The sequence below is a fragment of the Somniosus microcephalus genome, chromosome 1, assembly GCF_052327205.1.
Source record: "Somniosus microcephalus isolate GS21.2 chromosome 1, FLI_Smic_1.0, whole genome shotgun sequence".
Lineage (NCBI taxonomy): Eukaryota > Metazoa > Chordata > Chondrichthyes > Squaliformes > Somniosidae > Somniosus > Somniosus microcephalus.
In genome coordinates, this window is record NC_140987.1 from 346,641,176 (window position 1) to 346,661,152 (window position 19,977).

The 19,977-nt window shown below is 47.2% G+C and overlaps 3 protein-coding genes across 3 annotated transcripts in view; all 3 read right to left on the minus strand.

The window, feature by feature from the left end:
* Window positions 1-19,977, minus strand: part of LOC147124952 (sodium/hydrogen exchanger 2-like) — a 414,512-nt gene that overhangs the window by 112,528 nt on the left and 282,007 nt on the right. The window contains exon 11 of the mRNA XM_085995231.1: window positions 19,370-19,430. Coding sequence (XP_085851357.1) covers window positions 19,370-19,430 — 61 coding nt within the window. The remainder of the gene's footprint in view (window positions 1-19,369; window positions 19,431-19,977) is intronic.
* LOC147124953 (uncharacterized) lies at window positions 4,504-6,101 on the minus strand. Its single transcript, XM_086006568.1, has one exon. It carries the CDS (start codon window positions 5,573-5,575, stop codon window positions 4,583-4,585), a length of 993 nt encoding a protein of 330 aa, XP_085862694.1. The 5' UTR covers window positions 5,576-6,101; the 3' UTR covers window positions 4,504-4,582.
* On the minus strand, window positions 8,225-10,399 carry LOC147124954 (uncharacterized). Its single transcript, XM_086006691.1, has one exon. It carries the CDS (start codon window positions 9,462-9,464, stop codon window positions 8,301-8,303), a length of 1,164 nt encoding a protein of 387 aa, XP_085862817.1. The 5' UTR covers window positions 9,465-10,399; the 3' UTR covers window positions 8,225-8,300.

A 19,977-nucleotide genomic window follows, 5' to 3' on the forward strand; every position in this document is an offset into this window, starting at 1 on the left:
TATTGCCTTCTTAAAGGTTTGTACGAACCTCTCAGCCAATCCATTTGTGGCTGGATGATACGGGGCGGATGTGTAATGCCTTACCCCATTCCCTTTCATAAATCTTCGAAACACTTCGGACACAAACTGTGGTCCGTTATCAGAGCAAATCTGCTCTGGCAAGCCGTTCCTGGCAAAAATGGTCCATAGGACTGCAATAGTTTTCTCCGTGGTGGTGGAGGACATTTTGATCACCTCAGGCCATTTTGAGTGCGCATCCACGGCTATTAAAAACATTGAGTCCATGAATGGACCAGCAAAATCAATATGCACCCGTTGCCATGGAGATGAGGGCCACTCCCATGGGTGTAGAGGGGCATGTGGTGGTGCATTTTGGACCTTCTGGCATCCTGAGCAGCTCTTTGTCAGGTCCTCGATTTGCTGATCGATCCCCGGCCACCACACATAAGCCCTAGCAAGGCTTTTCATTTTCACCCCTCCCAGATGACCTTCGTGAAGCTCATTGAGCACTCTCTCCCTTAACTTGGGTGGAATTACCACTCGGGATCCACACATCAAGGTCCCCTGGCATACTGACAGCTGTTCTCTTCTGGATGAGAATGCTGGCAACAGTGAGTCGCCATGTGCTGGCCATCCCTTCACCGTCAAATCATATACCCGAGACAATGTCGGGTCATTTCGGGTCTCCTTCTCTATACCAGCGTTAGTTACTGGCAAGCATTCAATTATAGTCGAATTAAATATTTCGACAGGATCCACTGCTGGTGCTTCCTCCGCAGTAGGCAGTGGCAGGCGTGATAGCCCATCAGCGTTTCCATGCTGTTTCGTGCCCTTATACTCGATTTCATATTGGTGCGCCCCTAGAAAAAGGGACCATCTTTGTAGCCGTTGCGCAGTCATCACCGGAACGCCCTTCTTTGGATTAAAGATGGAGACAAGTGGTTGGTGGTCAGTCAGCAAGGTAAACTTCTGCCCGTGCAGATAGTGATTGAAGTTTTTCACTCCCCACACTAAGCCGAGGGCCTCCCTGTCAATCTGGGCGTAGTTACGCTCGGCTGAGGTTAGTGATCGTGACGCAAAGGCTATTGGCCTCTCTGAACCGTCCGAGAATTTGTGCGACAGCACCGCTCCAATGCCGTAGGGTGACGCATCACATGCCAACCGAATTGGTAATGCCGGGTTGTAATGGGCCAATACCTCTTTCGATGTGATTAGTGTTTTGCTCTTCTGGAAAGCTCGTCTACATTCGTCACTCCACTTCCATGGCACCCCAGTTTGCAGTAGGGTGTTCAGTGGGTGTAGTATTGTAGACAAATTTGGCAAGAACTTATGGTAGTAGTTTACCAGCCCGAGGAACGACCTCAGTTGTGACACATTTTCCGGTGCTGGAGCCTTGACTACTGCCTCAATCTTCTCTGGGGACTTATGTAACCCCTCTTTATCGATAACGTGGCCACAATACGAGATCTGTTTTCTAAAAAACTCGCATTTGGGGCGGTTAGCTCGGTGCCCATATTCCTGCAATCCAGTGAGCACCTGCTCCAGGTTGGCAAGGTGATCACTGTCATTTTCGCCCGTGACCAGGATGTCGTCCAAATGACACTGGGTCCCTGGGATCCCTTGCAGGACTTGTTCCATTGCCCTCTGCCAAATAGCCGGAGCTGATGCTACCCCAAATACTAGCATTGGTAGAGACCTTTATGGGTGTTGATTGTGAGGTATTTTTTTGATGCTTCTTCTACCTCCATTTGCAGATACGCCTGGGCCAGATCAATCTTAGTGAAGCGTTTCCCTCCAGATAGCGAGGCGAAAATATCTTCAATCCGCGGAAGTGGATGTTGTACGGTGTGAAGGACCGGGTTCACTGTTACCTTAAAGTCCCCACAGATGCGAATCTGCCTTGGTTCCACAGGCGTGCTGCTCAACGGCTTTTTCATCACAGGGACGATGGGTGTAGCCCACTCGCTCCAGTCTACCTTGGACAGTACACCTGAACGTTTCAGACACTCCAGCTCTGCTTCGACGGCTGGGCGGATCGCATAAGGTCTGGCCTTAAAAAATTTTCGGCTTGCGTTTTCTTCAATTTTAATTATCGCTCTCATGCCTTTTAGTGTTCCAAGTCCTTGCTGGAACACTTCTTTCGCATCAGTTAGGATCTTTGACAGTCGCCCAGTTGTGACGTCGTCATCCTTTTTGTCAGCCACAGTCAGTGCCTGTATGGAATGCCAATCTAGCTGTATCTTCCGGATCCATTCACGTCCTAGTAGTGGTGGTCCTCCATCTGGCAATACATATAGGTCCATTTTTGGTGTTTCCTTGCCGTTATATATAACTTTCACCCTTATTTTTCCTTTCGGGTAGACTTTTTGCCCCGTGTACGTCTTCAAGACAATCTTTGTATCTCTCAAGGGTATATATGGGAATAGCCGCTTGTAGTCCCTTCGGTTTATGACTGTTAGGGCTGATCCTGTGTCCAATTGCATTTTCACTTGGACTCCTGCTATCTTGAGCGTGACCCAGATAATTTGGTGATCCTCCGTTTTGATCACATTATGTAGTTTCAGACAACCCAGCTCCTTGCTTCCGGAGTCTGTATCACTCTTCTGTTCGTCTGAACTACTCTCGGTCACCTTATGTACCTTCTTGTACTTCTCCTGTGGAGATTTCTTGCTGCTGGATTTCTTTCCCGACCTGCAGACTCTTGCTATATGTCCTACTTTTCCACACTGTCTGCACACTTTGTCCTTGAACCAGCAATCATTATGGTCGTGTGTTGTTCTGCCGCAACGATAGCACTTCACTGTTCCATATGACATTTCATTTGTGCCATATTCTTGCGGTCTCCGTTGTATCTCTGCAGTGCCCCATGCTGCTGCTTCATGTGATACTGCAATGCTGAAAGCCTTGTCCAGCGTAAGATCCTTTTCTGATAGAAGCCGTTTCTGGGTTCCTTCACTTTGAAGCCCACACACAAACTTATCCCTTAAAGTATCTGCTAGTCCTGTTCCAAACTGGCAGTGTTTCGATAGCTTGCACAGTTCCGTTAAATACTCAGCATTACTTTCATCTTTATGCTGGTTCCTTTTGTGAAACTTAAATCTTTCTGCTATCAGCAGCGGTGTGGGGTTTAAGTGGTCCTGTAGGATTGACACTATGTTTTCAAAATCCTTTTCTACTGGCTTCTCTGGGGTTACTAGGTTTCGTAGTAAGCCATACATTTTGGCACCCATTGAATTCAACAATACCAGCGCTTTCTTGTCATCTGGCACTTCATTCGCCTTGCAGTATACTTCTATGCGTTCGACATATGTCGTCCAATCTTCGACTTCATTGTCGAACGCTGTGATACTGCCACTCTTCGGCATTTTTGGGTGTGGTGAGACTGGCTTAAAATGGCGTCTCCCGCGCTTTCCTTTCTTTCCCGCTGCAGCTTAAAATGACGTCTCCTGCACTGCTGCCAACGCCGCTCTCGGTGGTCCTCGTGGCAAATGGCGATGCCCTGTGGGTTTCGTGCACTGCTCCTGCGCTGCTGCCAACGCCGTTCTCTGCGGTCCTCGTGGCAATGGCAGCGCCTCGCGTTTTCCTGCGCGCCTCTGTCTCCCTTTGACGCTGCTCGGCCCTTGAACACCGGCTGCGCTCTGCGTGTTTTCCTGCGCGCCTCTCTCCCCCGTTGATGCTGCTCGGCCCTTGAACACCGGCTGCGCTCTGCTCTCTCTCGCCTCTCTCCCCCATTGACGCCGCTCGGTCCTGAACACTGGCTGTGCCCTGTGCGCTCTGCCCTCTCTCTCTCCCCCGTCGACGCTGCTCAGCCTTTTTCTGTGCCGCTCGGTCGGGCTCTAGCCCATCGCTGTCCGGGAAGGGTCTGCGCAGTACTTGTTGTCAGCCCGTTTTGCTGGACCACCGTGACTGGAAAGCCAACCTAGCTCTCGACAGCCTCCCCTGCGATGCTCAAATCTCTGCTGGATGACTGGGCAGTCGCCCGTGGTCGACGCCCGTGCTTCTGGACTCGACCTTCTTCCACTGTTCTCCAGGAGCGAATCCCTGGGAGGTGATGTAGAGTTCCAGGTAGGTTCGAATCTGCTCGTCGCCAATGTTAGATCCGTGTATCTTAATGTTGTGTCCTTGAAATAAAGAATAGATTTGCCTTTCTAATCTAGGCTTTATTAACTTTAAAAATCCAATAGCACATCTTTCAACACCAGTCTCCAACCATGACTGGAGAGAACTGAATTTAAGATGGCCACCACAAATCACCTGACATCCACTACCAATGAGTTTACAGCATATATCTCAAGGTAGAAACAAACAACCAATTACAATACTTCTTACTAACACAGAGAACAACCACCCCATTCACCAATCACAATACTTCTTATTAAACATAGGAAATAATCACCACAGTCCTTCAATAATCAGACAAGAGACTGCAGGGAATGATTCAACAGGTGTTTACTGAATGAGGGTTACTCTATAACTAACTGTACAGATCACTACTCAGGGTTTATATACAGGTGTGGTCACTGCCGGTACTACATTATACAGGAGCTGTAAAAAAGTAGTTCTCCCCTTAAGGGTACATACATTACAGTTCCTGCTCTTCTTCAGCCTGTTCCTGCTCTTCTCCAGGTTGTTCCTGCTCTTCTTCAGGTTGTTCCTGCTCTTCTTCAGGCTGTTCCTGCTCTTCTTCAGTTTGTTCCTGCTCTTCAAGTTGTTCCTGCTCTTCTTCAGGTTGTTCCTGCTCTTCTTCAGGCTGATCCTGCTCTTCAGGTTGCTCCTGCTCTTCTTCAGGCTGTTCCTGCTCTTCAGGTTGTTCCTGCTCTTCTTCAAGTTGTTCCTTCTCCAGGTGGTTCCTGCTCTTCTTCAGGCTGTTCCTGCTCTTCTTCAGGCTGTTCCTGCTCTTACTTAGGTTGTTCCTGCTCTTCTTCAGGTTGTTCCTGCTCTTATTTAGGTTGTTCCTGCGCTTCTTCAAGATGTTCCTGCTCTTCTTCATGTTGTTCCTGCTCTTCTTCAGCATGTTCCTGCTCTTCTTCAGCTTGTTCCTGCTCTTCTTCAGGTTGTTCCTGCTCTTCTTCAGGTTGTTCCTGCTCTTCTTCAGGTTGTTCCTGCTCTTATTAAGTTTGTTCCTGCTCTTTGTCGGGCTGTTCCTGCTCTTCTTCAATTTGTTCCTGGTCTTACTTAGGTTGTTCGTACACTTCTTCATGTTGTTACTGCTCTCCTTCAGGCTGTTCCTCCTCTTCTTTAGGTTGTTCCTGCTCTTCTTCATGTTGTAACTGCTCTTCTTCAGATTGTCCCTGCACTTATTAAGGTTGTTCCTGCTCTTCTTTATGCTGTTCCTGCTCTTCTTCAGGCTGTTCCTGCACTTATTTAGGTTGCTCCTGCTCTTCTTCAGGTTGTTCCTGCTCTTATTTAGGTTGTTCCTGCTCTTCGTCAGGCTGTTCCTGCTCTTCTTCAATTTGTTCCTGCTTTTATTTAGGTTGTTCCTGCTCTTCTTCAGGCTGTTCCTGCTCTTCTTCATGTTGGTCCTGCTCTTCAGGCTGTTCCTGCTCTTCTTCAGGATGCTCCTGCTCTTCTTCATGTTGTTCCTGCTCTTCAGGCTGTTCCTGCTCTTCTTCAGGTTGTTCTGCCTCTACTTTAGGTTGTTCCTGCTCTTCTTCATGTTGTTACTGCTCTTCTTCTGATTGTCCCTGCTCCTCTTCAGGCTGTTCCTGGTCTTCTTCAGGTTGTTCCTGCTCTTCTTCAGGTTGTTCCTGCTCCTCTTCAGGCTGTTCCTGCTCTTCTTCAGGTTGTTCCTGCTCTTCTTCAGGTTGTTCCTGCTCTTCTTCAGGTTGTTCCTGCTCTTCTTCAGGTTGTTCCTGCTCTTCCTCAGGTTGTTCCTGCTCTTCTTCAGGTTGTTCCTGCTCTTCTTCAGGTTGTTCCTGCTCTTCCTCAGGTTGTTCCTGCTCTTCTTCAGGTTGTTCCTGCTCTTCTTCAGGTTGTTCCTGCTCTTCCTCAGGATGTTCCTGCTCTTCTTCAGGTTGTTCCTGCTCTTCTTCAGGTTGTTCCTGCTCTTCCTCAGGTTGTTCCTGCTCTTCTTCCGGTTGTTCCTGCTCTTATTTAGGTTGTTCCTGCTCTTCTTCAGGCTGTTCCTGCTCTTCTTCAGGCTGTTCCTGCTCTTCTTCAGGTTGTTCCTGCTCTTCTTCAGGTTGTTCCTGCTCTTATTTAGGTTGTTCCTGCTCTTCCTCAGGTTGTTCCTGCTCTTCTTCAGGTTGTTCCTGCTCTTCTTCAGGTTGTTCCTGCTCTTCCTCAGGTTGTTCCTGCTCTTCTTCAGGTTGTTCCTGCTCTTCTTCATGTTGTTCCTGCTCTTCAGGCTGTCCCTGCTTTTCTTTAGGCTGTTCCTGCTCTTCTTCAGGCTGTTCCTGCTCTTCTTCAGGCTGTTCCTGCTCTTCTTCTGGTTGTTCCTCCTCTTTTTTAGGTTGTTCCTGCTCTTCAGGTTGCTCCTGCTCTTCTTCAGGCTGTTCCTGCTCTTCTTCATGTTGTTCCTGATCTTATTTAGGTTGTTTCTGCTCTTCTTCATGTTGTTCCTGCTCTTCTTCAGGATGTTCCTGCTCTTCTTCAGTATGTCCCTGCTCTTCTTCAGGATGTTCCTGCTCTTCTTCATGTAGTTTCTGCTCTTATTTAGGTTGTTCCTGCTCTTCTTCAGGTTGTTCCTGCTCTTCTTCAGGTTGTTCCTGCTCTTCTTCAGGTTGTTCCTGCTCTTCTTCAGCTTGTACCTGCTCTTCTTCAGTTTGTTCCTGCTCTTCTTCAGTTTGTTCCTGTTCTTCTTGAGGCTGTTCCTGCTCTTCTTCAGGTTGTTCCTGCTCTTCTTGAGGCTGTTCCTGCTCTTCTTCAGGTTGTTCCTGCTCTTCTTTGTGTTGTTCCTGCTTTTCTTCAGGCTATTCCTGCTCTTTGTCAGACTTTTCCTGCTCTTCTTCAGGCTGTTCCTGCCCTTCTTCAGGTTGTTCCTGCTCTTCAGGCTGTTCCTGCTCTTCAGGCTGTTCCTGCTCTTCTTCAAGTTGTTCCTGCTCTTCTTCAGGCTGTTCCTGCTCTTCTTCAAGTTGTTCCTGCTCTTCTTCAGGCTGTTCCTGCTCTTCTTCAGGCTGTCCCTGCTCTTCAGGTTGTGTCTCCTCTTCTTTAGGTTGTGCCTGCTCTTCTTCATGTTGTTACTGCTCTTCTTCAGGCTGTTCCTGCTATTCTTCAGATTGTTCCTGCTCTTCTTCAGGTTGTTCCTGCTCTTCTTTCTGTTGTTCCTGCTCTTCTTCAGGCTGTTCCTGCTCTTCTTCAGGTTGTTCCTGCTCGTCAGGCTGTTCCTGCTCTTCAGGCTGTTCCTGCTCTTCTTCAAGTTGTTCCTGCTCTTCTTCAGGCTGTTCCTGCTCTTCTTCAGGCTGTCCCTGCTCTTCAGGTTGTGTCTCCTCTTCTTTAGGTTGTGCCTGCTCTTCTTCATGTTGTTCCTGCTCTTCTTCAGGATGTTCCTGCTCTACTTCGGGCTGTTCCTGCTCTTCTTCAGGCTGTTTGTCCACTTCAGGCTTTTCCTGCTCTTCTTCATGTTGTTCCTGCTCTTCTTCAGGATGTTCCTGCTCTTCTTCATGTTGTTCCTGCTCTTCAGGCTGTTCCTGCTCTTCTTCAGGTTGTTCTGCCTCTTCTTTAGGTTGTTACTGCTCTTCTTCATGTTGTTCCTGCTCTTCTTCAGGATGTTCCTGCTCTTCTTCAGGTTGTTCCTGCTCTTCATGTTGTTCCTGCTCTTCTTTAGGTTGCTCCTGCGCTTCTTCAGGCTGTTCCTGCCCTTCTTTAGGTTGTTCCTGCTCTTCTTCAGGTTGTTCCTGCTCTTCTTCAGGTTGTTCCTGCTCCTTTTCAGGTTGTTCCTGCTCTTCTTCAAGTTGTTCCTGCTCTTATTTAGGTTGTTCCTGCTCTTTGTCGGGCTGTTCCTGCTCTTCTTCAATTTGTTCCTGGTCTTACTTAGGTTGTTCCTGCTCTTCCTCAGGCTGTTCCTGCTCTTCCTCAGGCTGTTCCTGCTCTTCTTGAGGCTGTTCCTGCTCTTCTTGAGGCTGTTCCTGCTCTACTTCAGGCTGTTCCTGCTCTTCTTCAGGCTGTTCCTGCTCTTCTTCAGGCTGTTCCTGCTCTTCTTCAGGCTGTTCCTGCTCTTCTTCAGGCTGTTCCTGCCCTTCTTTAGGTTGTTCCTGCTCTTCTTCAGGTTGTTCCTGCTCTTCAGGTTGTTCCTGCTCCTTTTCAGGTTGTTCCTGCTCTTCTTCAAGTTGTTCCTGCTCTTCTTCAGGTTGTTCCTGCTCTTATTTAGTTTGTTCCTGCTCTTCTTCAGGTTGTTCCTGCTCTTCTTCAGGCTGTTCCTGCTCGTCCTCAGGCTCTTCCTGCTCTTCCTCAGGCTGTTCCTGCTCTTCCTCAGGCTGTTCCTGCTCTTCTTGAGGGTGTTCCTGCTCTTCTTGAGGCTGTTCCTGCTCTCCCTCAGGCTGTTCCTGCTCTTTCTCAGGCTGTTCCTGCTCTTCCTCAGGCTGTTCCTGCTCTTCTTGAGGCTGTTCCTGCTCTTCTTGAGGCTGTTCCTGCTCTTCTTCAGGTTGTTCCTGCTCCTTTTCAGGTTGTTCCTGCTCTTCTTCAAGTTGTTCCTGCTCTTCTTCAGTTTGTTCCTTCTCTTCTTCAGGCTGTTCCTGCTCTTCCTCAGGCTGTTCCTGCTCTTCTTCAGGCTGTTCCTGCTCTTCCTCAGGCTGTTCCTGCTCTTCCTCAGGCTGTTCCTGCTTTTCCTCAGGCTGTTCCTGCTCTTCCTCAGGCTGTTCCTGCTCTTCTTGAGGCTGTTCCTGCTCTTCTTGAGGCTGTTCCTGCTCTACTTCGGGCTGATCCTGCTCTTCTTCAGGCTGTTCCTGCTCTTCTTCAGGCTGTTTGTCCACTTCAGGCTTTTCCTGCTCTTCTTCAGTTTGTTCCTGCTCTTGTTCAGGCTGTTCCTGCTCTTGTTCAGGCTGTTCCTGCTCTTGTTCAGGCTGTTCCTTCTCTTGTTCAGGCTGTTCCTGCTCTTCTTCAGGCTGTTCCTGCTCTTCAGGTTGTTCCTGCACTTCATCGGGCTGTTCCTGCTCTTGTTCAGGCTGTTCCTGCTCTTCTTCAGGCTGTTTGTCCACTTCTTCAGGCTGTTCCTGCTCTTCTTCAGGCTGTTTGTCCTCTTCTTCAGTTTGTTCCTGCTCTTCTTCAGGCTGTCCCTGCTCTTCTTCAGGCTGTCCCTGCTCTTGTTCAGGCTGTTCCTGCTCTTGTTCAGGTTGTTCATGCTCTTGTTCATGTTGTTCCTGCTCTTGTTCAGGTTGTTCCTGCTCTTCTTCAGGTTGTTCCTGCTCTTCTTGACGATCTCTTTGCTGCACTTGGGGGTCTTTTTTCTCTGAAACCTCCATGATGACGATTCTCAGTATCGTGACTTTCTGCAGCAAGCAGTACACTAGCGCAATCATTGAAACCATAGCTGGGGGGTATTGTAGGACACCCTCATATCTATCCAGGCACCTGACCTGCTTCAAGATGCCAGTGGTGTGCTTGATGATTACTCGTGTGGCTGCAGACAACTCATTATACCGGTGACCGGCTGAGTATTCTCAGATACCACAGAGCTGTCATGAGCCACAGCTCCAGAATATAGATTTCATTGATCCACAATCCACCCTGAGGACATAGGACTGCGATCTATAACTCCACCACCCCCCCTTAACTGTCAGAAATCCTACCATTTGGTAAAAGTGCAAAGCTCTCACATGTTGCTGCTGGTAGACAATGGGGAAGAACATTAGAATGACTTGGAATGAGCATAGAAGTTAAGGGCTGTTGTGACCTTCACAGCCACTGGGAGCGCTGTTTCCATTAGATGAGTTCCGTCGCTGGTCACTTTGCAGCACATTGCATAACTCATTCATTGCATTCTGATAGAGCAGTGACTTGCAAGCACTAACTGAGTGTTGTGGGTATATGCATCTTGGGCTGGAAGTGTGGATGTTAAAAGGACCAGCAAGTGACAACAGAGCTCCTCTAGTACAACCTGACCTGCCTTGTAGCCTTCTGTGGGTCTTCCTCCTCTTCTTCCCAAAAGCACCGATATGGGGGATTCCCCTGAGAAACCCCACTGTGAGAGTTTTACAGCTGGAAGGAAAAAGTGGTTGCGCCACAATTGCCACAAAGGGTCCTGAACAGCAAAGTTACAGCAGCAAAAATAAAAGTTGTGAAATGGACCGAAAATCAGGCAAAAACATTCTTATAGAGGTCTTTAAATGAACTTCAATAAACAGCTACATTGCAAGCAATCTGAGACATCCACTGTCTATGGCCAAGCCATCTTCTGTACATGGTCGAATGAATTAATCAATTATAGGCATGTACAAACATTGGGAAGTTGCATGAATGTCTACATGACATGATTAGGAGAGTATTGATGTGAATTTCCTAAACTCATCAACTCCCCAACTGCATGGTGCACTAAATGGACGGTGTAAGTCAGAGGCAGTTTTGATTAAAGTGTACAGAGCTCTAGTTCGACCACACCTCGAGTACTGTGTCCCCTTTAGGTCATTGAGTCACTGGAGACATTCAAATAATGGAGTCAGTGCAGCAAAGAGACACAAGGCTGATTTTTGGTGTCAGAGCTCTGTATTATGAGGAAACACTGGTTTCTGAGAAGTGATCTTATAGAGTTATATTAAATAGTAATTGGTATGGAAAAGGTTAATCTGGAAAACTAAACTGTGGGAGCAGGTTCAAACTAGTAAAAGATAACTTTAGGACTGACATCAGGTGGCAAATTAACTTTAACATAGATAAATGTGAGGTGATGCACTTTGGTAGGAAAAATAGAAACATCACCTTCACCTTAGAAAATAAGAAACTGAATGGGATAGAAGAGCATAGGGATCTAGGGATACAGGTGAACAAATCATTAAAAGCAGAACTGCAGCTCAGCAAAGCAATTAAAATGCTAACAAAGCACTGGGATTTATTTCTAGGGCTACAGAATTCAAAAGTAGTGAAGTTAAACTTGTATAGGACCCTGGTCAGGTCGCACTTAGAGTACTGTGTACAGTTTCTGGTCTCCATACTATAAAAAGAACATAGAAGCACTGGAGAAAGTGCAGAAAAGATTTACAAAGCTATTACCAGAACTGAGAGATTACAGCTATCGGGGAAGATTGAACAGGTTGGGGCATTTTTCTTTAGAAAAGAGAAGACTTGGAGGAGACCTGATAGAGGTCTTTAAAATTATGAATGGGTTGGACTGGGTAGATGTGGAGAGAATGTTTCCACTTGTGGGAGAATCCAAAACTAGGGGTCATAAATACAACATCTTTACTAATAAATCCAATAGGGAAATAAAGAGAAATTTATTTACTGAGAGAGTGGTTAGAAAGTGGTTGAAGCAAATAGCTTAGATGCGTTCAAAAGGCAACTAGATGAGTACATGAGAGGAAAGGGAACAAAAAGATATACTGAAAGGCTGAGATGAGGTCGATGGAATGGGAGGAGACTCGTGTGGAGTATAAACACCAGCTCAGATGTTAGGTCCAATGGCCTGTTTCTGTCCTGTATATTCTATGTAATTTTATGTAACACTTGGAATGGACTTTCTGATAGAGAGGTGGAGTTGAAAACCTTAGATGCATTTAAGATACAGTTGGATGCTGCAATATGGAAATTGTAGAGTGCGACTGGATGGATGAACTAAGATGGGCTGAAAGGTCTTCCCCATCCGTAATTACCCTATGATTATGGATCGCCGCCCCTTGTTCCAATCAGGCCACGGCCACTTTTCAACACCCAATCACATGTAACTGATTGGGAAATCTCGGCTTTTATTCACAAAGAGAAGAAAATATGGCCTTTAACGCATTGCATCAACTGTAGAAACACTTAAGAACGGAAGTGGTCAATGCCAGCCAGAAAAATGGAGGACAGGCAGCTGCAGATCGATAATGATCCAAAACCAGTGCCTTCTGTTTGTCACTGTGATCAAGAGTCTGTGGGGGCGATGTTCTCCTGCCCGAGCAGGAATGGTAAAAATAAACTTACCACCGACTTCCTGTCTGAGACTCATACGATGCCATTTTCGAGTGGGCCTCGATTTAGACGGCCAACACTGCTCGGAGTCTCCATGGAAATTGGCATCCTTTGATATTTATAGGACCCAATTAGCCATTTTTGCTCCACCAGTGAGGCACCCGCTCAGTGGTAAACCCGTCCACTATTCCTGGGGGCTACAGGACAGGAAAAGGCCACAACACAAAAGCTAAATACTGCAGATGCTGGAAATCTGAAATAAAAACAGAAAATGCTGGAAATACTCAGCAGATCAGGCAGCATCTTTGGAGAGAGAAACAGAGTTAACGTTTCAGGTTGATGACCCTTCGTCAGAACATCAACGGCCAGGTAAGTTACAGGATGACCTGAATTGTCCTCCAACCTCCTTCTGCAAAGTTCTTTGCCATTTAAACCATGCCCTCCCTCGGCCCCTCCCCATCTCCAATTATCCAGCCTGCTCCATTAAGTTGCTGCTGCAGGCCCAGGTTCCATGGATGCACGGCCAATATAGCCCACTCCCTCTCCCAAAATGGCGAGCTGCCCATCAGCGCACAAACCGCACGGGCAACTCACCAACGAGATTGAAATCAGGTCTGGCCATCAAACTGGTTCAGGCCTCCTGCTGGCAGCATCAGGTGGGAATTGCAATCGTTCTGCCCACCACTTGCCTGACGTAGGCCAAAGACCAAAAATCAGGCACTGTGTTACCACAGAATATGAGAATAGCGGAGCTTCTGACAAACATGAGAGTTGATTAATACAGATGGTGCTCTCACTAAGTTGTAGTCAGCCTAAGTTGTAGGTGTTTTAGTGACAGGCCATTACTTCATTAACTTTGAATCTTGTCTTACTAGCCAGAGGTCAATACCTATAATTTTATTTTCCTTTCAGAAGTGTCTACAGAAAAATGTGTTGTTCTCTTGAAGCAAAACAAAGTGCCATACAGTTCCACCTTAGGAACCTTGGGTCATCAGTCTGATGATGGATGTCCCCTCTGTCTGATAGTTACGTCTAGGTGAAAGGAGCTTGGGCAACATCAACCTCATTTCCTTGAGGTCCCTAGTTCCCAGCGCTAACCTATCTGCAATATGGCACTGAATTAACAATTTAAACCAATTATCACAAGGTTGGCTAAGTACGAATTGGAGATGTTTCACAGTTGCAGAATGAGGAGCTTTTTTGAGGTTGGGATTGAAGTATACCATTGGGACAGTGTAGAGGGAAATGTATTCTGCATCTATCCAATGCTACACCAGGCCTGGTAGTTTTTTGGTGCCAGTGGGACGATAGGTATCAAATATTGCCAACCCCCACCACCTCAGAAATCAGGAGACAAACTCGTAAAAATCATGAGGTTTAGTATAGAAATCATGAGTTGCTTTATTTTTCCTGACCAGACCCCTCGCTGACCTTTGCTCCCAGACAGGAACGTTATTCCACGACCTTTGATCCCGGACAGGAAGCGCATTTGGCCGTCACTAACTGATTACTGACATAATAACATAAGAAATAAGAGCAGGAGTAGGTGGATCGGCGGTCCCGCTGTTGCATCACTCGCAGGCCGGCCTCGCTCTGCTTTTGACCGTTACTTTGCTCTGGTGTCAGGTTGGATTCTGACTCAGGACTTAGGCTGCTCTTACACTATAACTGCAGTTATTGTGCAAATACACCCTGTGAATTTCTCTGCCAAGCCCAGAGATGATCCTGGTCGAGATTTCCATTAACTTATTATAAATCTTTACCCCACGATTCACTATCTGTCACATATCTGATATTTTCATTAAAAATGCATTACCTTATTCTAATTATTATCTAGGGATTCTCACTTGCTAAATTTGCTAGCATGTTTGCTAGTAACTTTTGTTGTTACCAAAACTGACAAACACAATCAATACTACAAAATATCAAATAAAGCATTTAAAGGATATGATAAGTTCAGGGAGAACAGGTCCCGTCTTCCTCTTACACATCTCCTCATCCACTGGCAGACCTCTTCTAGTAAAGAATTCTGGGATATCTTAAAAATGTATGTCGCTTTGAAGATGGTATTTGAAGACTGTGCTCAGACTAGGCCCAGAACTGTATTGGCTATAACACATGTTCATTATAACTTTGGTATCAGTATATAACTAATGATTCCGATTGTTGGCCTAGAAATTGAGTTTGCGCTGCGCCAGGGCTTTAGCGCCGGAAGTTAGCGCCGGCGCTAAAGCCCTTTGCGCGCGCCAAAAACTCAGTAGCGCCGCGCCCAAACGGCTGCCGGCGCTACTGAAGGGTTTTAGCGCCTGAAAACTGGCGCAACGCGCCGCATTGCGGCGCTATTCCGGCGCTGCGGCGCCCGCTGCGGTGCGGCAGGCTCGGGAAGTGCAGGCCTCCTCCTTCCGTTAAGGAGGAGCTGCCTGCACCCGGCCGCGGCCCACGCAAATCTCATCAAAAATGAGCCCGGCACCTCGGACAAGTGCCGGGCTTGCATCTGTTCCGGGGGGGGGGGGGGGAGAAGTCCGGGGAGGGAGCTGCGGGCAGGCGGCCGGCGGGAAAGCGGCCAGCCGCCGTGCCTCCTTAAAGCGCCGGCGCAGACTCCGGCAACACTCGTTTGCCGGAGTCTTAGTTGCGGCTGCCACTGGCGAGGCGGCCGCAACTGAATTTCGGCTTGGGGCCGGGTTACCACGGCAACCGGGACGCTGCGCACACCGATGACGTCATCGGTGCCGGCGCAGCGCTACCGGTCTACCGCCGCGGAAGGGCGCCAGGCAATTTAGGAACCTCTAGGCCCTCTAGCGCCGCAAAATCGGTGCTAAGGGCACTGAATTTCTAGGCCGTTATATCTCCATCTACATTACAAATATCTCTTCTTCTTCTTCATAGGACTCAATGATCAAACAGGCAGAATTATCGGGACCATTATGTAAAGGCTAGTGCCTACCACACTTGCCCTACAAATAAGCCTCAGCCCCACCCTCAGAAGAGCACTACACCAATGTAACATTTTCCATTTCCCACACCAGCCATTCTATGGTATCTCTGTATCTCTGAGGGAGATTACCAATTGGTGCCAAATGAGGGACAGTTGTGTGCTGTATGCTCATACTCACCAACAACAACATGCAGCACCTTTAACATAGTAAAAAACGTCCCAAGGGGCTTCACAGATGTGTTATCGGACAAAACAGAAAAGTCAACCATGGGCTACTCTTGCCTGTCTTGTGGCAGGTGATTCAGAGGCCTGGGGAGGTCACCCATCTGGCCTCAGTTGCAGCGACTGTACGGCCCAGAGACACCAGAGGGACTACTAAAAATGCAGAATTTATTTTACGTGCTGTGCTTTCTTAGAATGTAAAGGAATCTTAATGACCCTTGTGATCATACTCACAGAAATCACAGAAACCCCACAGTGCAGATAGAGGCCATTTCGGCCCATCGAGCCTGCACCGACACATATCCCACCCTATCCCCGTAACCCCACGTATTTAATCCCCCTAACACTAAGGGTCAATTTATCATAGCCAATCAACCTAACCCGCACATCTTTGGACTGTGGGAGGAAACCGGAGCACCCGGAGGAAACCCACGCAAACACGGGGAGAATGTGCAAACTCCACACAGACAGTCGCCCGAGGCCGGATTCGAACCCGGGTCCCTGGCGCTGTGAGGCAACAGTGCTAACCACTATGCCACCGTGCTGTTGGTTGTAATTGTAATTGTACCTGCTGATTCAAAGATCTGTCTGGCAGTCTAGTCCTTTAATCAAGCTGTCAGTCTTCAATTACATCCCATTGTACTCTCAATAACAGTAGCAACAACAGGAACGATATTAAGATTGCTCAAGCTCATCTTAGAGCCCTTACGATCTGTAGACAGAGGAGGCTTCCATCCCATCAGTCTACACTTGATTTCCACCATGGTCCCAGAAATAAAAGGCTACGGCCCAATCATAAGGTAGATTTTATTACTCAGTGCTCCTGACGCAGAGCTCCATGTGGAAGTGCATACTGGGAATTTGGGTGCAGAGATCAGCATGTCTCACACCATTTTCCATACATCAAAACCAATCTCTGGAGAGCCATTTGGGCCCCACCAACCTGCACGGCCAAATTCCCGATGTCTGCTCATTTCACACAGAGCTGTGCACCAGCAGTTCTCGTTCTTGGACTATACTCCTGTATTTGCAGCCACAGTCTGTTGGCTGAGGTGTAGCAATACTTACAACGTTTGAATTGATCATTGTGCTGTGCCTCTTATATCTGATTAAATTAGTGGAAGGAAAGAGAGAGCTGAGTGGTAATTTATGCAACAGCATTTTACCAAGGCTGAATGTTTAGAGGTCAGGAAATATACAGGCTGACATTTCCACTATCAGTCTCCATCTCATTCACATTCAGTACTGTCATGGAATAAAATATCTGGCATACTACGGCACGTCCCTAGATATTAATAAAATGAACCTAATCTAGTAGGGGCTTAAGACACTAGTCTTGCTTACATGCTCCACTTTGGAAATGATGGAAGTGAAATGGACCTCATTGCACCTGTTTTTCAGGCAGAAAACGGGTGTTAATTGGTCCAAGTTAGGGGGCTGGCCAATTTGGCATGGTCCTGCTGCCGGCCTGATTAGGTGCATCACTCACCGGGATCACGCCCCGATTCAGGCACAATCCGATGTCCAGGTCCATATTTTGTTTTCTGCTAACGATTGCAGTTAAAGCAACATCCATTGTACCTTTCTGCTAGTACTGGAAAGTGACCTCCGTTTGATTTTCCGGTGCTAGTTTTAAACCCAAACCTGCAGGGGTAGAGGTTGCCATTTAAGTTACATCGCACTCTCAATTACAGATGCGCCTCAAGTAAAGCTTAAAGCTTTATTTTTAATGATTCCCAAATGTGTGCAGTAAGCTTTGTACACAAGTAAAAGACGACAGAAGTCATGTTACACAGTCGCAAGAGCTACAGGGGCTTACATATTGCAAGCTGAATGCTCAAGCTTGCAATCCACAGGCTGGATTTTAAAGTGACTATTGAGATAAGTCAGCTGGCAGATAAATGAGTTTCCTATGTCTGTGGTACATGCTTCCTCAATTGGATACAGTCCACAATGTATTGCATCCCAGGTAATTACATGAAGTGGTTTTAGACAGTTAATTTAAACTAATGTCAGGCAGATGGTGCTTTGTCAGGGAGGGACCTTAAGTTCATATATCGTGAATCAATAGCTTCAAAACCTGTATTCTTCTAAAAGTGAGTCATTTTTTATTGTACATTTTCCTTTCCCCCCGCCCCCGCCACCCTACCGTGACGTCAAATTGTGGGCTTATTGCACTGGATTCTGGGATTTGTGCCATGTTTTGGTGATCACATTCTGTGATTCCATCCATTATAATGAGACATCACTTTATGGTGACTAATTCTGTCGTTACTGAATGATGTTGGGGGATTTTTTATCAGTAATTTGGGATAGTATTCTGTGATTTGAGCCATTTTTCCACATGGTCTCACACATTTGAAATAACACTGTGCATCCTGATAGGCAGCACAGTAAAAATGACATACAGGCCACTTTATTGTAGAAAAGCAAATACATTTATAATGGTGCTTCTGCTCTGACTGGGTAAAGAGTTTTATGTAATAGGTTTCCAATCGAAAAAAGGGGGATAAATTTAGGAACACAGGCCGTGATGTTATTATGAGGTGGGATTTTTCTGTGCGAGGGACCTTGTCGAGCAACAAGCTCACATGGTGAGGCCTGCAGGGATTTTCCAGGTAATTTTAACCCCTAAAAACGGGTGGGTTTGGGATGGGTGGGAATTTAAAATTTTAAAATTTCATACCCGACTTGCCTCGAACCCACCCACTTCCAGTTTTAACGGTGGCAGAACGACCAATCCGCTCCCAGGAGGTGGCTCCCTCATTTAAATATTTTAATGAGGCTGTGTGCCTCAGATTTTATCTCTGTTCCCGCTTTAACACTGGCCGGCTGGGTTTTCCGGGACTCGGGAAACCTGGCAGCTAAAGGGAGACGAGGACTGCTGCATGGAACATGATGGAACTGCTTGCGGGCCAGGGGGAGCAGGAGTGCTTTCACCCGGCTCACCAAGCTTGCCGGTAAATTAGCCCATGATCTCCTCCCCGGCCCCCCTGTGATCTCCTCCATGGTCTGCCTATGAGCTCCTCTGTAACTATAGAAATAATTTTCTGCCTATTGCCACTGCACTATTTCTGTATATTCTCATCATATTTTTTATACAGAATATCTCGGCATTATTTTTGCATTTTCTGCCATCTCCCTGCACCCACCCCCCATCTTCTCTCCGGGTCCCCATGCATTCTTCTCCCCTCCTCACACGATCTCTCCGAGCCCGCGCCCCCCCACCCCCCACCAACAATCTGCCCCTGATGCTCGATCTCTCCTCTCCGCTCAAAGGCTGAGTCCTTATGCAGCAGGCCTACCCGCCTGACAGCTAGCCAGCCTCTCAATCTGCCAGGCTACGGCTGGGAAACAAATTCCAAAAATGGTAATCAGGTAGAGAAACCGGCACTTCTGGGATTCGTGACTGTTAAACAGCAATTGTAATCGGGGTAGGGAAGGGAAAGCCCAGGGCAAGAGAGGTCCAGGGTTTCCTAGTAGGTCCCAGAGGAGAACACCTGCCCCATCTAGCCCAAAAACCTAAAACATTGTTTTAATACTTATCTGCCTGGGCCTCTTCTGGCCCACGATCCAACTCCTGACAGGTTTGGTCTGGGCTGGGGTGGGGGGGCTCGGGTGAGGCGGAGGGGTGGGGATGGACGTCCCCCCCACCCCCCCGGCTCAGGCCTCCAGTTAAAATAGCAGATCCCGGCCCCGATGACGTAATTGGAGCCTGATCTGCACATTTAAAGAGGGGCCTGCTGGCTTGTGGCGGGTGTCCTTGCCAGGTCAGATTGGGGTGAGAACGAAGCGGGTAAATGCGCCACTCCATTTGAACTGCCCCACCGAGTTAAAATCAGGGCTATTATTTCAGCGAGCGAGTTGTAAATCTATGGAACAGGCTCCCTAGGGAGATGGTGGAAGCAGCAAGTGTTGATTCATTCAAATGCAAATTAGATACATTTCTTTCAACAAAAAAATCTTGGGATGCAGACTATCAGTAATTTGAGACATGATGTGTGGTAAATGTAGCATGCTTGGGAGGAACAGGTAACCTTGGATCAACATTTTGACATTGTACAGAGAGAAAATATACAGCAAATTGATGGAAAGAAGCCACAGTTTTAGATGTGGATACAAATACTTAAGCTGCACTTGGAGAAATTATACAAGATAAATAATGTTTCTTACCTGTAAGGGATCGAGCTAGTTTGCCCTTTTTTGACTCACCAGCAAAACAAACTGATCTCCTCTGTGATACAAAGAAATAAAGTACAATTTATGAATAGTGCTTCTTTGGCTGCCTGACTCCTTTCATCAATGATTCATCAGTCTGTGAAGACACTGTGAAGACCTCTCTGCCTCTCTACCTCTCCTTTCCTTTTTTAAGATGCTCCTTAAATCCTACCTCTTTGACCAAGCTTTTGGTCATCAGTCCTAACATCTGATTATGTGGCTCGTTGCCAAAATTTGTTTTATTATGCTCCTGGTGGACAATTAAGCAACTGACAGGAGGAGGAGGCTAAATGAACATTCCCATCCTCAATGTTGGCAGAGCCCAGCATGTGAGTGCAAGAGGCGAGGCTGAAGCGTTTGCAAACATCTTCAGCCAGGAGTGCCAAGTGAATGATTCATATCGGCCTCCTCCTGAGGTCCCCACCATCACAGAAGCTAGTCTTCAGCCAATTCGATTCACTCCACGTGATATCAAGAAATGGCTGACCGCACTGGATAAAGCAACGGCTATGGGCCCCGACAACATCCTGGCTATAATGCTGAAGACTTGTGCTCCAGAACTA

Excerpts from the sequence above, each read along its gene's own strand:
- LOC147124953 (XM_086006568.1), bottom strand. The coding sequence starts at position 5,575 with ATGAAGAAGAGCAGGAGCATCCTGAAGAAGAGCAGGAACAGCCTGAAG.
- LOC147124954 (XM_086006691.1), bottom strand. The coding sequence starts at position 9,464 with ATGGTTTCAATGATTGCGCTAGTGTACTGCTTGCTGCAGAAAGTCACG.